The sequence below is a fragment of the Pavona decussata genome, unplaced genomic scaffold, assembly GCF_977016875.1.
Source record: "Pavona decussata unplaced genomic scaffold, jaPavDecu1.1 SCAFFOLD_58, whole genome shotgun sequence".
Classification (NCBI taxonomy): domain Eukaryota; kingdom Metazoa; phylum Cnidaria; class Anthozoa; order Scleractinia; family Agariciidae; genus Pavona; species Pavona decussata.
The window spans coordinates 6424125-6444008 of record NW_028145480.1 but is presented as its reverse complement, the minus strand read 5'-3'; the positions used below and the strand labels follow the sequence as shown (position 1 = coordinate 6444008).

The following is a 19884-nucleotide window of genomic DNA, read 5'->3' as shown; positions in this document are numbered from 1 at the left end:
GGTACGGTGGCCCACAACTGTCACATCAAATACAAATTCTCACATCAAAAACAAATTCCCCACATCAAAATCAAATTTACCACATCAAACACAAATTCGCCACAACAAAAGCAAAATCGTCACTGCAAAAAGCAAATTCACCACATCAAAAACAAATTTGTCACATCAAAAACGAACTTGTCACATCAAAAACAAATTTGTCACAGCAAAAACAAATTCCTCACATCAAAATCAAAAACACCGATTAAACGGTCAGCGGTCAATGAACGAAAGCTATCTCCAGTTTTCACTCGGCCTTCACCCGACCGCCATTTTGTTCTTGCACATGGTACTGTTGTCTTGCTCGGGATGTATTGCAGCAATTGCGGGAGAAGTGTAGAGAACTGCAACTTTTGTGCCAACTGCGGAAAAGGTAAGTCATTGTGGTAAGCAAGTGGCAGTCGAGAAACTCAAAGACAGCTAAGTAGTTGGTCGAAGGGACCGAACTTATAGTTTGACCTCTCTATTTTGTAGCAGCGAAATGCACGTGTCAAAAACGGGCTTCAGGGGACAAGAGGAGTCCCGGTAGCCTTTCGAGCCCGAAGTTAAAGCTAAGGAATAGTGTTGCGAGTCCTAGCAAAATTGGTTGATCATTGATCTTGACTAATTAGATCTAAGCACTACTTTTGACATAGTTAGCATTTCATTTGTATTGTTTTGGTTACGGACATATTTCCTTTCTTGAGATACTGTAGTTGAAAAGCTAACGTCTTAGTCGAGAAGATCCAGGATTGCAAAATGTACCGGGTGTTGTTTTCCTTCCACATAGCAGTACTGTCACTTAAGGGGCCAGGGGTCCGGGAATTCCTCTCTTAAGGGCATGGCACCCAGCTACTTTTATTGGAAACAAAAGGAAAATAGGACCAAAGGAACTTCATATCTGTTTGATTCCCCACCTACTAACTGAATATATCCGGCAGCTTGAAATCTTAGTGACAGCCCTGAAACAGGAGATGTTTTTCCTTTTCGGTTATAAATGTTGCTGAAACAAAGTAATCCTTTTTGGATTCTGTTAATCCACAAGATAACTTTGCATGCTCTCCTTCCTAAACTTTATTCTAATTGATAAAACAAGTATTCAATCTTCACAATTCAATTTTCAATTTGTGTAGGAGTTAACCAGGAGAATCCAGGGCCAAGCACCTCCACTAGTGCACAGGAAGCAAGTTCTGTTAAGTCCAGCAAATCTATCAAGACCTTCACAGAGTATAAGGCAGCTAAAGGCAAGCAATGGTTTTCTAAAGTCAAAGGTGGGAAGGCAAAAAGTATTAAGACCTCAACAGTAGATCAGGAAGTGCTTATCTATATTGGTTTGCTTGAGTGGAATGAAAAAGAAAGTGTTCTCAAACCGAAAAGAGGAAAGAAGGTAGCCTTGCGGATTTCAAATTCTGCAAAATCTTCACTGATTCGCCGAAAAGCAGAAGAGAAATGGAAGGCTTATTATAGTAACTTCTATGACGAGAACCAAACCTATCTCCTTCTTTATGAAGATGGGCAGAAGGTTCTTTTTCTACCTAGGACTAGTGAACTGCTTACCTTAAAGCGATACCAGGAGGAAGTGGGGAAAGACTATAATAGAATCTATTTATATCTATGCACAAATGAAGACTACGACAACACTCTCATGGGTGCTGATGACAGTGACGATGACAGCATGTCCCGTTTCCCAAAATGTTCCAAGCTTGAGAGTGACCCAGTTGTTACAGTAACTATACCTGACGAACAAATGAAACTGGATGAGCAGATTGCAAGAGAATTAGATAACGAGCTGAACCAAGTAGTGGAAGTAGCAATAGTTACTGAAAACAGTGACAATCTACAAGTACTATCACACGATGAGAATTCCAGCCTGTTAGAACAAGAGAAGAGTGCTGGACAACATACTCAAGTAGCAATTACTGACCATGTCGGTGTTGTTAGAGAAATTAGCCAAAGAGTTGATGACACATGTCAATTCTTCATTGTGGTACGAAGGGCTTCCCATTTCACAAGATGCCTAAATCTCTGGCGACGTGAATCATTGAGAACCAGGCCAAACAAAGTTTTAAGAGTCCATTTCACAGGTGAAGATAGGATAGACAGTGGCGCCATGGCTAGAGTTCCTAGCAAAAGCTGTAGCAGGCATGGGAAATATTATGTTTCCTGGTGGTAGTCCTATGGATTCAACCTACAATGTACACAACGGATACTTCCAGTCTTGTGGAGAAATTGCTGCTGTAAGCCTTGCTCAAGGGGGTCCGTCACCTTGTGTTTTACAGGGTTGTGTTTATGACAGTATGGTCAACCCAGAGACTGACTTCAAGAGTTTGAATTTAGAGCACATTATGCCACAGAAGAAGATGATCCTCGAAAATATCCAAAATGACTTGGATAACCATTGTGACACAATTGTAGAGCATGGTTACACTGGTGTTATTGACCAAGAGCACATCAGTGACATCACAGGATCCATTCTGATTAGTCTTGTCACCAGACGACAACTGTATTTATCTGAATTCATGAGAGGGCTGGAGCTTTATGGGCTTGCTGATGTAATAAAGCAAAACCCGGAAATATGCAAGCCACTTTTTGTCATGGGGCAAGCAAAGGATGTTGATGCAAACTATGTGTTTTCCCTTATGAAACCACGTTATGCTGTGGAGGGATCAACCAGAGGGGAAGTTGAGGAGTCTGTGATGGATAGCTTTCAGGACTTTTTGATATCTTTGGAAGATGAAAAGAAGATCAGTGGATATTCTGAGGCTCTTACTTGGAATTATGAAGACAGCGGAGACAGGGGAAGTGACAGACAACAAGCAGAAGAATTTCAAACAGCAGATATCTCTGTGGCCGGTGTCTTGGGCTGGCTAACTGGCCAAAGACACCGACCCCTCAACGGTGATCCCCTCACAATTAATGTTAACTTTGACCATGATTGTTTTGATCGTAACCCCAAGCACAGTATTTGCTTCCCGTATGTTGCAGCATGTGGAAGGGAGTTAACTCTACCAGTGTCTCACATGGGTGACACAGAACAATTTCGCCAAACTTTCCTTCTAGCCTACTGCAAGGGCCAATCATTTTCGAGGCCATAGAGACCTTCAGCAATTCTTAGTTTCTAGCTAAGTCCATTGGTGCACACCTTTTTGTGTTTCAAAAAATAGTGGTCATAAATGCCATTGAAGGTGCAATGATAATAATTTTTATGTTAGTTAAGGTTATGGAGTCCTTCAGCTGTGTTAGTTTCTAGCTAAGTCCATTGCTACACACCGTTTTGTGTGTGTTTCATAAAATAGTGGTCATAAATGCCATTGAAGGTGCAATGATAATTGTTTTTGCGTTAGTTAAGGTTATGGAGACCTTCAACTGTGTTAGTTAAGGTTATGGTCGCAGAGTAGACATTTCCATTCTTAACATTCACATTCTTCCAGATAATTTTTGCTTGCAGGCCCATAATCTTTAGTAGAGTGGTTTTAAGGTTGGATTGACACTTGAAATAAAGTTTTGTTGTTGTTGCTGTTGTTGGTTACCCTGTTGAATGACATCAGGTAAAGCTGCACTGCCTTGAATAAAATTGGGACGCAGGTCCAGACAATTTAGTTTGTTTGGCAGCCTGTGCAACAATGTTGAACACTTTCATAGGCATAAAAAACGTTTTTTCGTGGATCAAGAAGCTTCGTCTTATGACATCATCGGACAAAGTTATGTACTTCAGTGTTGGGTGATATGGTATATGTATGGCCAAGGCTTAAGGGGAGTGTTAATATCATATCACAAATAGTGATACTAGCAGATTTTCACGCTCCCCCTTCAGTTGGAAAATTTTCATGCCAAGCAGTTTATGAATTGGTTTATTTACGCACTCAAGGAGTGTAAGTGGTTACTTAAAAGTTTATTGCTCCAATAGTGCATTAATCACTTAAACTGAAAAAGTAATGCTAAGTCTTCAAGTGAATACCTGTTCAGAGTCTGGTATGTACATACTACTGTACATGTAACAAACTGTATTTTGACTCTATCTTTCTCCAACACCAAGATATGGGGGAAAAAGAGACTACTTTGGAAATACATCAAAAATTGTTTATGTTTGTAAACTTCAAGCCACCAACTGTAGGCTTTGTAGCAAAATACTGGATGTCTGCTGATCTTTTATTTAATTCATTTAAACAACTCATCATAATTACATGTATCTGTTCTGGTCCTTTCGATAATTTCCAACTGCCAAACTGATCAGCAGTAACAGGATGACAAGGTAGAGCGGTTTTCAATAAGTGCATTGTAGAACCTAATACAAACTAATTACTAAGGGCAACAACTTGCGAATTAAAACAAAGACAAACTATCTTATCAGTCAACTAGAGCTCCAAGCAAACACATGTGGTTTTAGTTTGATTGGTTGAGAAAGTAACACAAGATTTTTTTAGCCAATCACTGGGCATAGTAATGCAAAAACAAAGTAATTACAGAATATTACTTTCAACTTTCACTGAATACTGCTCTTATTGAAATCAATTACTTTGAAAGCCTACAGCTCAAGAGGGTGTTTTGTTCAGAGCCATTACAGCCCTGAGATTGAGGGCAGGTTGATTTTTTACGTGCACAAGTTCTTGGTTTTCTTGATGAACATAGACAAAACTATGAAGAATATCCATGAAGGGCAACATGCATTAATGTTTTGTACATTTCAAGTGCTTCTTCCCATTTGCCTGGCAAAGGCATTGAAAGACTACTTCTGGCATACTCTAAGTATTCCTGGTGATCATTGTCAGGGCCATCCAAATGTTCAGTTATATGCTGTGCACCAAATTCAACTTGGGCAGCAGGTACTTCAAATAGGCAATCCCTTGCACCATGACGGTCAGGTAAGAAAAAAAGAGAATCTGGACGTCCTGGTACAGTGTTATTTCTTGATTTTCGAATTCTATGTGTGTTCCAGTGCTCTTTCACAGAATCAAGCTCTTTTTGCAGTACATTGCTAAAACAATACCACAGGCATTCCATACTTAAATCAGATGTAGTGTCCACAATACCCTGAAACTCTAAGTCACTAAAAAAATTCCTCCACCATGCACAACAATTCTTTGAATAATACGACCACCAGCCCTCAATTCTTTGATTCCTTGGGGAAGAGACATATCGATGTGCTTCAGGATTATCATGGAAGAAAGATTGCATTGCTGCTGCAAGTCCATTTTCAGTCCCCAAATCTGTAATCAGTTCTACTGGACAACCCCCCAATTCTGAAACTGTTCTTGCATAAAAAGTGGCTATTTTGTTTGGTGAGTTATTGGAACGAGTAATTTCCAGCCACAAAATCTTACGGCTAAAACCATCGATTGCACCATGGATAGGAAAACCCCAACACTTAAGTTTGTCGTAGCCATCAATATGCCATGAGTAGTTGGGCCCAGGATTCTGATACTCTCTTCTCTTTAAGCGATGCTTTCTTCTCAATTCAGTCCCTTCCGGATCCATCTCCTTTAAAAGGTCCTAAACAATTACTCTAGGAATGCGGAGTCCCTCCATTTCGAGGGTGTGCCACATTGCGCGATACCCATGTGCTGAGCAAGGACCATCAATAAGTTCACTCATACGCCTCTGTACCTTCAAAAAGGTATCACTGAATGATTCTTGTTTTGTAACACCACGCCTAAACAAACAATATTTCTTTAACTTTCTTAAAAGAGTACTATAACTTATTTGGCACTGATGACGATCACTAAGGAAATGGAGGATTTCTTGGTAGCTAAACCCACGGTGGAAGTAGTACTTCAGAATTTCTTCTTCTTCTTCTTCAAAGTGTCCATCCCCTTCACAGTCACTGTCTGAGCTGTCTGATGATGGGTAAACTTCTGAAAGTCATGATTTTAATAACTTATCAGAAATATAATTAAGATTACAAACTGTTCTTGATTTATCATACAGTGAATCAATCTCAACTAAAAAAGAGAAGAAGAAATACTAACAGTAGAAAGATACATACATGTACACTCTCTGATGCTAATAACTAATAAAACAGACTTAATTTAATTTTATGACAAAAAGTGCTTATCTATGGCATTGAAGGGAGATATTAAGACTTACAGCATGTTAAAAGGTATGGATGACTGGAAGTAGTATGCCATTTTTCCTTATGAATTACTTCATAATTTTTTTCTGTAAGGCTTTGTATTCAATATGTGGAGCATATTCTGACTTTCAACAATGCTATTATTATTACTGAAATTTTCCACTTTAGTGACCTTCAGGCTACAAATCATTATTATCATAAATTCTTCTTCTTCTTCTTCAATCACTTTTTTCCTTTAAAACAAGGGGATCGCTTTTTTCGTTTATAACTAGGGGATGTAAAGGCTGTTAAATAGCTAAAAATGGGGTAAGATTTCCGCACAGCCAGCACAGCCTATGTGTCATGAAGCAATCTCATACCACTTTATGGATATACTTAATATGAATAGACTCCAAATATGTATGCACAATAAATGTGTGGGGCTGTGCAGAAATCTTACGAGCCGGGTGTGATGACCCATGCACAAAGGCGTGAGATTATCTCCCTCTAACCCACGCCCTCTGATTTGAGTTATAAAGTCAACCTTTCGTGACTTTCGTACTCCTAGCTGAACTGTTCATTCGCCACTGGCTTACCACAATGACTTACCTTTTCCGCAATTGGCACAAAAGTTGCAGTTCTCTACACTTCTCCCACAATTGCTGCAATACATCCCGAGCAAGATAACAGTACCATGTGCAAGAACAAAATGGCGGTCGGGTGAAGGCCGAGTGAAAACTGGAGATAGCTTTCGCTCATTGACCGCTGACCGTTTAATCGGTGTTTTTGATTTTGATGTGAGGAATTTGTTTTTGCTGTGACAAATTTGTTTTTGATGTGACAAGTTCGTTTTTGATGTGGTGAATTTGCTTTTGTAGTGACGATTTTGCTTTTGTTGTGGCGAATTTGTGTTTGATGTGGTAAGTTTGACTTTGATGTGGGGAATTTGTTTTTGTTGTGGCGAATTTGTGTTTGATGTGGAAAATTTGTTTTTGATGTGGGGAATTTGTATTTGATGTGACAGTTGTGGGCCACCGTACTATGGCACTTAGATGGTGCACTGTACTGGTGGGAATTCAACAAACAATTTCACAGAGTCACGTTGGACATGTTAATCATGGTTTTTTTCATTATCTATATCTAGCTGCTTGAAATGATGACTGCAGCGGATTCCAAGCCGGAATAAAAAAATATTATTTTTTGGGTGGTTTTAAAATTATTAACAAATCCCAACCGACCTTTACTCAGGGGACACTTGCCCTGGTCCCAAGGGTATCCCTGAATGGAGGTATAGAATACTGTCCCCGCCCTTTCCCTTCCCTTGAGATTTCCATGAGGATCGCATCATACCCCCAGCCTCGTTCTGATAGTGAGGTTGTTGCAATTTTGTTGCATTGGCGGCAAAGTCTCTCATGGTTCGGTGCTGTCAAGAAGCGAGCAGTTCGTCATGTAAATTCTTTCCTGGGAGCCGGGCTTCTAGAATATTTCTCCTCTGAGAGAGAATCACAGTTTTCTAGCGATGGTGAGTAGAATTTTAGCTTGTAATGTTGTCGCGCTGGTACACAAGCGTTCGCTTGCCACCTCGAAGCTGCAAATAAATCAGAGTAAGCTTATGTCGAAACGAAACGTACTTTGGCCGTCTTTTCGCTTCGCCGGTTGCAAAGCCCTTCTAAATTTTCTATTATTTGGCTGGGTTGCGAGAATGTTATGGCTGTTTTTTGTCGAATTCGGTGAAATGAACGCAGATTGCATTCTAACAGTTCCTGGCAATTTGACACTTTGTACAGTTCATAAGTTGAATGAATGAATGAATGAATGAATAAATGAATGAATAGACGTTACCCCAAGGTCAAAAGGATTTAGCAATTCTGCTCTTTGGCGACACTTGTAGCAAGGTTACTAATTACAACGATTTTTAGTGGAACTCAAATTTGAACCGTTGAAAATTTAAGGTGGCTTTATAAAATTCCCCAGGAGGGTACTCTGGGTTAAAAGTGACGTGGAGGTGCGAAGAATTTTTTTTGGTTTAAAATGTTCACGATTTCAAATTCTTTTTGGTAAGAAAATTCTGGCTTGTATTTTTTGGGTATTAAAAAAAGTTGGGAAGATTCGAAGAAAATTGTATTCAATATTCACTGACTGGCTTGCATTACCATGTTTCTGTTCTTGAAACCAATCAGAACTTAAGCTACACAATAGTCCAGGACAAAGCCCTAAATATCTCTGCCACTAGACATTTCTACAACACGTTTTCTATTTCTGTGCATCATCAAACTCCACTTGAATTCTCTTTTGTTGCAGTGAGCGCTTGTGTGAATGTGACCTTTTTCCTATCCTTACAGTATGTAATTGGGAGGGTTGACAGTAATTGCAATTGTTACATATACATTACTTGCACTTGCAAGCAAACACTTGCAATTAGATTCCAAACAATTCTTAGTTTATGTTTGCATAATTGTTTTAATATTTAAGATCATTCTTCCACCAATTTTGAACCCTATGTTCTTATTATTAACACAGTGGCTATTCGTACGGCACCCGTACGGATAGCCACTGTGTATTATTAATTCAACTTTGTACTTTACAATAAATATTTAAAACTGAGGATGTCAGTAGAGCTGCCACAATATGTCTTTGAAAATCAAAACTGTTGCCATTTTTGTAAAATTATTTAAGGGAAAAAATTGTGGGTTACAGTGTATGAAATTGTGTACTTCAAGAGTATTAAACATGATCAATCAAATTATAACTGAAGGGAAGTGCTGGAGTCACCTTAAAATTAATTAATGTATTATTTCTATTCTTTGGTCTGTTCAGTTGTCTTTCAACTGATTTGATTCAGTGTTGCCTGTAATTTAGGAAATTCTTTGCATTTGTCCCCATGCTCCCCTGAACAGGCTGTTTTGTTGTCTCAAGGAAAGTGAAAGCAATCAGGATGCCCCATTACATGTATAATGTATCAAAGGGACCTTAAAAATCCCACCCACATGTACATGTACTTCAGTAATCACTTTCTATAATTAGTCCAAGCAAAATGACTGATGACTAAAATTCACAGAAAATGTTAGTGGATTGTACTCATATTGTCAATATTGATTGTCGATATTGAATTTAGTGTTGACCCGTAGGATTTATTCCACAGTTGATGTGTTTACAGTTATTTGCATGCGAAATAATGCAATCATGTGAAAAAATTACCACCCGAGTTACCTATTGCCTTCCAAATGGTTCATAAACAACAAATTAAATTAAACAGGCTTGGGTCATAGCGAGCAAAGGCGAAAAAGTATTTTGATTCATGGACATGCGCAGAACCATGAACCCCTACCTTTAAAGTCTCAGGGTGTACAAGAAAAAATGTTTTGTCATTCACCTCAAGATCATATTTTTGACACAAAATGTCAGCTACTTTTTTTGCATGCCCAATAGTTCAAGAGAATATTTTTTGTCTGCCAGTGAAAACCTGGGCCGGGTTGTTCGAAAGCCGATTAACGCTTATCCACGATTTGAAGTTAATTGAGGCTTTTATTTCACTAATTAAAAATGGTTTTAAAGGGTAATTTCCAGCTAAAGGTAAAGATAAGTGTAAGTGAAAACTGAGGGCCAAAAATCTTTTAGAAGAATCTTTATTGATTACCAATTAAACTTGAGTCAAAGTTTGCGTTAATCCAGGATTAGCTTAATCGGGCTATGAACAACTGGGCCCTGATCTAAATCTCTATAAACAACCTTTACAACTGCATACAGATGAGGCAAAATGGTTTGCATGGATCCATCCGCAAATCAAAAATGGAATGCATTTTGGCCAGGAAGAGTCACAGTCAATAGCACCTGAATGGAAAGCAGGCTAGGTTGAAAAACTTTTTAGGTTACTTTAGTTTTTGCAAGCCTCCTTAGGAAAGCCTCTGTGAAACAATCCCTGACAGACTTCTTTTGAAGTTTGAATACAAACATACATACGTACGTACGTACGTACGTACGCACGCACGCACGCACGCACGCACGCACGCACGCACGCACGCACGCACATACATACATACATACATACATACATACCACTTCCCCAAAGAGGATCTTCATTAGCAAAAATATACAGTTAAGCTAAAAATTAATCTTCAAACTTAAAAAAATGCTCTAATAATCATATAATAATTATAATAATAGTCTAGTTGACTTAAATAGAGCAAATAACATAGCATAATCAAGTGGAAGTGCAAAAGTTACCTAAGAGGCAAGGCCTACTTAAGGCTGTGTTTAAACACAATAACCAATTCGCAAAGTTTAAGATCGTTTGATAAGGAATTCTGTAAAGTAACTGCTCCGTAATAAAATGGCATTTGGCCCCTTGCTGTTCTAATTCAGACTAAAGTGAGGTATGTTAAGCATTTGAGAACTTCTTGTTCTATGATTTGTGACATCACATCGTCTAATGAATTGTGTGGATAAATAACCAGGAGCACATACTGTCAAACACTTACGTGTAAATTACATTACGGCATTACAGTAGTAAAGATGCTCCTTCACTGTCAGCCAGCGCAGTTCCTTTAAAATTGGAGATGTGTGATAGTATTTATTTTATTTTATTTATTTATTTTATTAGCTTCGCCAACATAATGTAAATACATTCAGGTAATCAAACAAAGTAACAAAGAAAAAGTGACAGGGATTCCGCAACAGCGTGAGCCAGTAACAGCGGGCCCAGAATATGAAAAATATACATGTAAGAATAGTTAAAATACATAATCACAAAATTAAAAGCAACATAAGACAGGCTGAGCAAGACTACAGCACTTATTACATGTACATTCTTCTTCCAGTCAAAGCACTTTTCAATGTCACCATCCTTACTTAAGCTAACCCATTTGAGTTTACTCTTAGAGTTTCTTTGGGTCAATTTAGAACAAGAAATCCTTTTGTCTTATTACAGTGTTGTTTATGCTGTCTGCCTCCTTCGACCATTCAGGCAACAGTGCTGCCTCATTCACAGGCCCGAAGAGGCCCAGGACGCCCTAAAGGAGGTGGATGGTAGTCCACCACCAATCACCACCCACATGAAAGAAGTGGAATTCTTTTCAGCTGCCTTCCTGTCATCTGTCTGCCTCAATCCTTCCCTTCATTCAGTTTGTGTGGATTATCACTTTATACAGGTATCATTTTTTTTTGTGAGTATATGATTGTGTGTGTTGGTGAAGTGTCAGAAATAGGAATGTTTCAGATCTCCAAAGAGCAGTTACAGCTTTAATCATATCTATAACAAAATTCTCGAATCTGATTGGCTATCTGACAGGGCTCGAAATTGCGCCTGTATCGGGCGCATTTGCGACTAAAGATTTTGCTTTTGCGACTAAAATTTGTCCATTAGTAGCGATTTTGCGACTGTTTTACGGCCCAGCATATAAATAAATTATATTCAACAGTCTTGTGTCTTACTTGTAACTGGTAGCTGTAATTGTATCCGAAAAATTCTGCGAAATTCAAGTTAGATGTTACGTGACTTAATCGTTGATTTCTTGCTCCATTAAACGCGGTTTATCTAAGAAGTGTATCACGGGCGCACTTTTTTGAGATACTATGTCGTGTAACGCTCATGAAATTTAGCCATACTCGGAAATTTCCGTTCTCATTTCCGGTTCCGGTAGTAGAAGGTTGAGCAATATTCCCCTCTTGTTTGCAATAGACCCTTATCACAATGTATGCAAATGACCAGGAGTTATCCGCTTTTAAGGCCCTTCTTATTAATGAGAATTTAGAAGAGGCAAAGAGGATATTCACCAGTAAGCTCGACATATTCAGGAACGAGATTAGAACTGCAAGTGACCTTGTTCTTCAAAATCTTCCCCGCGACGACTTCGCCAAGTGTTTGATCCCAGCAGATGTCAACCAGGTCAAAGGTGAATTTTTTTCTGCACTCAAAGCCACAGCAAACGGAGACTGCTTGTTTAACTCCAGTTCAATTCTTCTGCACGGGAATGAATCTCTTGCAATATATTTGCGCCTCTTAGTTGCAGGTGAATTATATTTTAACGCGGAGTTTTATAGTGACCATGACGCTTTTAAAGAAACGAACAGAATTAACACGGATCTTACCTTGGGAACACTGTTTTCAATTGCTTTAACCAAAGAAGCCATGGATAAGTTTTCCGAAACAGGCAGCAGGGTCGAGGCAGTCAAGGCTGAAGCGCTTGTTGCCTGTACCAGATATGAGTGGTCTTCTTTCGTACATTTTTTGGGGCTTGCCTCTGTCGTTTCAAGACCAGTACATTCAGTGTATCCTGACGTGAATTTCCGTTATCGGATGCTCATACACAGAAGCCTATATCCAAGAACATCTCCCGCGTCTTTCCAGCCTCTGGTAGATGCAGCGCCCATGTACATCCTCTGGTCAAGAGATGGAAATTTTAACAATACCCCAGGTTCATGGTTTGAACCTAACCATTTCGTTCCTCTCATTAGCGAGAAGAAAGAGGTTACAACCTGCCCTACGACCTGCCCTAAAAAACAAGAAATCAAGGACTGCACTGGACAGAAAGCCAAACAACAAGCGACGCTTTCATCCTTTCTCACGGCAAAGCCCACTGGTGAAAGCAGTCAGGCCAGTAAGTCAACTTCTATAGGAAGTCCATCTGGGCAAAAACGAACAGCTGCAGCTGCTAAACTCAGCAAAGAAGTTCAGCCAGATGCCAAGAAATCACCTGCGCCACTCACAAAGCACATTGACAAGAGTAAGATGCTATACAAGTGGAAAGAAGAATTTCCATGGCTAACTATAAGGGATGAAGACCAAGCCTTCTTGTGCAGCCTGTGTTGTAAAGCCGCAGACGTAGCAGGCAATACACAGTTTTTGACAGGCTGTTTTTCCATCAAGGAGGATTCCATGCAGAAGCACGCAAAAAGTAATGGCCACTTGCGCGCAGAGACTGCTGTACTAGCTATGCAGAAGCCAGTGCGCGAGACTGTTATAGCCCAGAGTCTCAGCAAAGGCAGGAAGGATGAGGAAGAAAGAGATCGGAGAGAGGTAGCAGTGAAGATGACAACAGCCTACTTCATTGCGAAGGAAGAACTTCCTTTTAGCAAGTTTCAAGGTCTTATCAACCTACAAAAGAAGAATGGATTAGAGATATCGTCCACTTATGCCAACGATAAATCTTGCGCTGAAATGGTTTCTGTCCTCGGAAAGGTGTTTAAAGAAAGAACGACTGCTGAGATACACCAAAGTAAATACATCAGCGTGATGGTAGATGGAGCCATGGATGCAGGCGGCCTCGAAAACGAAACTGTTTTCTGTCGATATCTTCAAGATGGCCGCCCAGTTAATCGGTTGATTGGACACAAGGCTGTCGAACATGCACATGCAGAAGGTAGGTAAAATAAATAACGAACTCAAATAGGCATGGTGATGAATTCAGGCAGTCTGCTAGCCAAGTTTAACACTAAAGACTACAAACCGAGTACCTGGAGTTAAACATTACTCTACAGTTTTTCTTGTATTGTTAAGTCAATACATTGGCTTTAAAAAAGTAAAAATTCCAGTTCTTAAAAGTGTAGTTCTTAATAGTCTGCTTTCTTCAAAACGTCAGGATGTTTAAAAAAATTACTTAAAAAAAAAAAACGCAGAAACGTCACGGCAATTGGTGTGTTCCAGTAGGTGGTCGAATATCATGAAAAGCTCGTTTCTATTCCGTAAGGTAATCGATAATTTTCAGTGATTTGGTCCCACAGGATTATTTAGTCAGTGCAATAATTATAGTATTATCGGTAAGAGTACATTTAAGTTTTCAACTTCCATCTCACACCCACTAGAAGACGTCGGCCGTTATACACTGATGTAGTAACTCGGACGGTTCGTTCTTTTCTTGTCTTTGGTGTATCAGCTAAATAATAAGCTCGGCAAGGCCTGTATGTAATTTTCTGTTATTTTTAGGACTAAAGGATGCTATCTGTGCTACGTTCAAAGACGCTGACGTGAACTGGGAGCAAAAACTCGTTGCTTTTGGCGCGGACGGTGCATCGGTAAACCTAGGCAAGAAAGCGGGGCTTGCTGCTCTCCTGCGAAAAGAATTGCCCTTTCTTGTGGACTTCCACTGTTTCAGGGTCGAGCACGATATGTTGTTGAAAAAATGAAAGATGTTCATTTCGCTGCATTTTGCCATTTCTTAGCCGATTTATTTGCTATTTTAAGTCGACTAAGTTTACAGATGCAGCGGAATGACATTATTCTTCCGACTGTCGTATCTCATCTGAAGGAAACCAAGCTGCGCGTTGAATGCCTCACCAGTCGTCCTGTTCCAGATGGCCATTTGGAAAACTTTCTAAAGAAGGTGAACGAGAGCCAGTCATTCCAGGGTGTGGTTCTCAGAGGCACGCTTGGGGAAAAAATACACGTGGGGGGAGTACGACAGGCAGCCTTCAGTCTGAAATTGACACTGCAGTGAATCTCTGCATTAAAGGCCTAAGCGAGAGGTTTGACATTTTGCTGCAAGCAACTGAGTGTCAACGACCCATTAAAACGCCAACAACTGTTTATGGCCCCAAGGAGGTTGTCAGAGATATGCTGGTCTTCAATGTGGATGTCTGGCCTACACGCAGCAGTGACCTAATGGACTATGGGAGGGAGGAGATCCAACGCCTGACCAACTGGTTCAAAGTGCCCTTAGAAAGATCAGGCTGTGATGTCCAGAACATCCACGACCAGTGGGTTTCCCTGAAGATCTCAGTAAACAGCCAATTTCGCAAGATGGATTACGCCGCCCTTTGGGAAACCTTGTTGACCAAATTGCCATACAAGGAGGACTTCGCAGATGTTTTACATCTAGTGGAGATTCTTCTTGTACTGCCAATTTCGGCAGCACAATGTGAACGAGCTGTGTCATCGCAGAATCGGATCAATCCAGTACCCGAGCAACCCTTAACGTGGCGGTATTAGAGGACTTGATCCGTCTGTCTTCCAAGGGCCCGCCTGTGGCTGACTTTGACCCAGCTCCTGCAGTTAACCGTTGGTTTGAACGGGACAAATCAAAGGGAGAACGCTCGAGGAGACCTCACTTTTCGGTGAAAAAGTTGTGACTTAAACTGTGAAACTGAACACAAAAATCTTGCTTTCAGGTTTACTAAAAGGCACTTTGCCAGTTTAGAATGCGAGACGGCTCAACTGTTTGGGATATCGCGAACGATGCCGGCTTTACCACCTTGCAAACCCAGCATTCGCGCGCGATAGTCATACCCTAAACAAGGTTAAATTGCACTTGATCGCATTTACATGAAATGCTCGTGGCATTGTTATTATTTACATAACTATGTAATCATTTTTTAAGGACGGTGCCTACTAAAGAGAGGTATTTTTTTGCGGTTTGTGACCATGCGACAAAAGCAGATTTTAGCAAGAGCTATTGGATATCCAAAAATAATTGGGGCAACAACGCATTTCTCAGAGATAATTAAGCAACAATAATTAAAAAAAAAAAACAGTAAAATACAAAGCAATGTATGGTGGTTTTATTTCCATGTTAAAACTTCATAATCTCTGAAAAATAAATGGCTACCTCCAATTTTCTTTTTTAGGATACCAAGAGCACCTGCTGAGTTCTGCTTGCTCTGCATAGTTTTATACCGTTCAAAAATATCCCTGTATTGTGTGGTTCCAGAAAATATCCATACCCCCACCACGGAGGGAATTTCACATAGGACCCCCCCACCCCCCTGGATTTTCCATTTTCAAGGTATTTTCTTAACCCCCCCACCCCTTCGGAAATTCCTCAAATACAGAATACACCCCCACCCCCCTTTGGAAAAGTTTTATTTCAAAAGAACACCTCAAAAATCAGTTTGATGTGAACATTTCAGAAATATCAAGAACTGCCTACACGAGGAGAAAATATGCGTTATCGAAGAGCGCGCGCGCTGTTCAATTTCACCGGTAGAGTTTGCCAAAAAGCTCTTGATACTGAAATAATTGTTGTGTTTCATATTTACCTGTGGTCATTGACATCAAACTTTACCATTAGCTTCACGGAAGATTTTAAATCTAAATTGTTGGAATAAGTCCGGCAATGCAAAAATGTGTTTTTCATTTAATTTGCATATGTCATGTTTACGTTCCTATGCAAATTTTAGGAGATCAAAAAGATTATCGCTTTAGTTCTACTCAATTGATGATTTTTCTCCTGGTAATCATTCAGTCAAGTTATTTTGGTCAATAGTTTTCCTATTGAATCGGAATAGCATGGACAAAATAAGCATAAGCATGCATGCAGGGCAGGGAGACAAATAGAGATTTCAGATCGTAACTTGAAACCGCAGACGAAATGGAGCCGCAAAACGAAATTAGCATGTTCACGTTCTTATGCAAATTTTGTATGGGATCAATAACGCATTAAAAGAATGTTGAATTGGCTCTATTTTGTTGAATTTTGGCATAGAAGTTAAGTTAATAGTTTTGGACTTTAAGTTGAAATACTTTGGACAAAATAAGTTTTAACACGGGTCAGTTTTGACAAACCATAATTGACCCCGGGAATTGACCTTTGCCCGTAACTCTACACAGCATACAAAAATAACAAACAAATATTTCAATGTTTTATGTAAAATTGTGGCTTTCACTTTATAGCCCTACAAAATTTTCCCTTTTAAACATTGATACAAATTCAATTGTTGCCAGTAAACAATATTTTCTACGCAAGAAAGTTTCACAAACAACAGTTTTATAATAACTGAGTCACGCAACGCAGACATACATTTCTTGTCTCAGTTGGAGTACTTCGCTTACAAAGGCTTTTCGGAGAAGAGAAACATGTTTTTAATGTAACAAGCAAGGGTTTCTTTAAAACAGTTAAACTAAGTAATGTCTTCAAGAAAGATCTACGAAGTTGCAAAGTTGGTAAGTTACAATTTTGAACATTTATGTCTGACATGAACGTGAAGTTGACCCTCTGGAAACTTATCCAACCATTCACCCCTCCCCCCCTCTGGAATTTCCTGGGCCATTGACCCCCCCACCCCTCTGGAATTTCCAATTCCCTCTGTGGTGGGGGTATGGATATTTTCTGGAACCACACATTAGTAGGCACAACCCATAGGAAACCCGAGTATCTCGGGATGCGCAGAACGTATGCGCAGTAACAAAAGTAGGGAACGTTTACTGCATTGTAGTCAATCTCGTTGCATTGTAGTTTGAAATCAAGGGGTGATGCGTCGCACGTGAACAACGAAAAGTATTGAATCTTCCATTTTAAAAGACAAATTTTACCAGCTTGCAATTTGGCTTTTGTTCTAATGTTTCCTTTATTCAATTTCTAATTTCGTAGCTATGTAAATGCTATCACGTAAAGTTTCCGTTCACGGTATGACACGAAAACAAACATGGCGCTGGTTGTTCGGCACATGTCGGAAACTGACAACGAAAAGCGCTGAGTCGTGGTTACTGTAGGAAAATTGATATCCTGACTTTGACAGGTACAAAAACATTCGCAATATATCTTCATGCTTTAAAATAATTAGTTTTTGTGGAAGAAAGAGTAAGTTCGTCATGTTCGCACCACGAGTGTTCGTAAATATTAAAGCTAAAAAGTTTCGCGCGATTGCGTTGTACATCATGTAATTTTTAATTGATAAACGTTATGATTCTATGACTACTGAATTGTATTTTTTGTCTTGTTTACTCAAGTAAGTAGTTTGCCTATGGCTGAATTGTATGCTGTTTGTTTAGCTGCTGAAGGCAGGTTTGGATGTTTTGTTTTCGAGACACTGGTGCGGCGAGTACTGGATATTTAGGTTATGTTCTTGTTGAACTGGGAACAATTCAGATGATTGCATTTGTTTATTCAGCGAGTATATGATTAACCCTCCTTTGATTGTGATTTATGGAAGCTGTTGAAGCAATAAAACAAAATGATGTTAACTTGTAAATAACTGTCTAATTACTTTTATGATATTTTTGGTTTGGGTTAGCTATTTTAGCGACTAAAATTTTCGAACTTGCGACTAAATTTTAGGAATTACTCGCAAATTGCGATTGAGAATTTTTTTTAATTTCGAGCCCTGTATCAGCAGCCATGATTTGAGCATTAATAGGACAGTGTACGCGTCATGCCTAAGTAATTGGACAGTACGCATCATTTACGCGCGCTGTAATTAAATCGATCTCGAAACTTAAGTCAACTGTTGTCCTCTATTTATTTACCAAAAAGTTAAATTGTAGGCTATTTTTTTGTCAAATTTTGTTAGAGTTATGATTAATTGATAACAGGACTTCATGTCGTCCAATTCTGTCTGTAATCATACTCGTGATTAAACAAATCGGACTCCCGCTGCACGGTCGTCCGATTTTGTTAATCACTCGTGTGATTACAGACCGAATTAGACTCCACACAGTCCTATTACCATTATTAAGCCAAAAAAGTTGAAGGTTGTCAATATTATTTCCGTACCTCAATTTAAGTAGAAAAACAACCACAGTCAACTCTCACCTTGCAGACATAAAACAAGCAAACAAACACCCCCCCTCCCCCCCCCCAAAAAAAAGAATGAAAAAGAAAAAAAAGAAAAAGGATTCAAGGGAATTTTTTAAATATAAGTTGCTACAACCCTCATTCACCACAGGTATGATTAATTATTTTTGTGACTGTATGATTGTGTACTTTGGGCAAGTGACAAAAAGGAATGTCTCAGATTTCCAAAGAGCAGTTGCAGCTCTAAGCCAAAACACTTGAAGGTTTTCAAGAGTATCTAAATCATTTTCAAGTAGAAAACCAACAATGTTTGTCATCCCAGTTGGGATTTATAACAAAATTTGTTATAAATCCCATAACATTTAATGTTATGTTCAGTTTGTATATTTAATTGATTTATAGTGTCCCCAGTTAGCACTACAGTGCTAAATACTGTAAGACACTCAAATAAAGTCATTAATTTATTTAAAAAAATGTTTATTCAACAACGACAACAACAACAAAAAGAAAAAATTAAACCAAAACAAACAAAAAAAAGAAACAAGAAAGGGAATTTTGCCAATATACATGTAAATTGTTACAACCCTCCTTCAATAGCCCCATTGGAGTATCTACCATAACTTAATGCACTTTAATGAAACAAAGATAATAATAATCTTTATTTGTGCTTTTTTTTTCAATTTACATGTTGATTCTTACAATCTTTTAGTGGTGTTGTATAAATTAAATTAATTATTTGTTAGAATAATGTGCAAAGCAAGGAAGCTAAATGAACCATTTGGTTATCTTGTTAGCTCCCTAACAAGAGGGCAAAGGCATGGTGTTGTACACACAAGCCTTGGAGGAAGTGAACTACATGTACAGTGTATGCATAAGGAGGAATTGACTATGGGAACTATGTATTTGCAACAGCTTAATTTACAATGCTATGTTTTATGTGAAACACAGAAAAGCAGGTGCTGGGCAGATAAGATAAGTTATTATGGATAGTAACGATGTACTGTACATTGGATCCGTCTTATTCAGAATGTATGAAAATTAGTCTTCTGCTTCATTACACCACAGTCTCCAAAGCCTGGTGTGCTCTACAAGAACTCCCCAGCAGATTGAAGAAATACCTTTCCTGTAGTTTTGTAGTAGACCAAAATACTATTCTGTCTCCTGATTTCTTTTCCTCTAAAGTTAAAAGTGTTTTACCCAAAGTATTTGCACACTTTTTAAGTCCAACAACGTCATGCAACCAAGGCTACTTACCACTTACTCACGAACGTTAGTTTTGGATGTACACCTCCGTTACATGTTTGTGCCTTTCAAAGTTCATTGTATAGCAATATCTCTTTAGGCATTCTGATGTAGACAAATGTTCAGAGCCTT

At 39.0% G+C, this 19884-nt stretch overlaps 1 protein-coding gene, 1 long non-coding RNA gene and 2 pseudogenes across 2 annotated transcripts; 3 read left to right on the top strand and 1 right to left on the bottom strand.

Annotated features, from left to right (window-relative positions):
• The first annotated feature begins 7 nt into the window (after positions 1 to 7).
• On the top strand, positions 8 to 2191 carry LOC146479938 (uncharacterized). Its single transcript, XM_085110801.1, has 2 exons — positions 8 to 412; positions 1152 to 2191. The coding sequence occupies exons 1-2, from the start codon at positions 349 to 351 to the stop codon at positions 2189 to 2191; spliced, it is 1104 nt and encodes a 367-aa protein (XP_084966927.1). The 5' UTR covers positions 8 to 348.
• Positions 2192 to 4469: 2278 nt separating this feature from the next.
• Positions 4470 to 7042, bottom strand: LOC146479937 (uncharacterized; annotated as a pseudogene).
• Positions 7043 to 7462: 420 nt separating this feature from the next.
• Positions 7463 to 19397, top strand: LOC146479935 (uncharacterized). Its single transcript, XR_014864837.1, has 3 exons — positions 7463 to 7589; positions 10995 to 11214; positions 19305 to 19397. It is a non-coding gene; the product is annotated as an uncharacterized LOC146479935 (long non-coding RNA).
• On the top strand, positions 14159 to 15673 carry LOC146479936 (zinc finger protein 862-like; annotated as a pseudogene).
• Positions 19398 to 19884: the final 487 nt, after the last annotated feature.

What these genes read in the sequence shown, in the direction of transcription:
- LOC146479938 (XM_085110801.1), top strand. Translation starts at nt 349, where the DNA reads ATGTATTGCAGCAATTGCGGGAGAAGTGTAGAGAACTGCAACTTTTGT. An exon ending in TTGTGCCAACTGCGGAAAAG is followed by an intron (nt 413 to 1,151) that starts GTAAGTCATTGT and finishes CAATTTGTGTAG; the next exon opens with GAGTTAACCAGGAGAATCCA.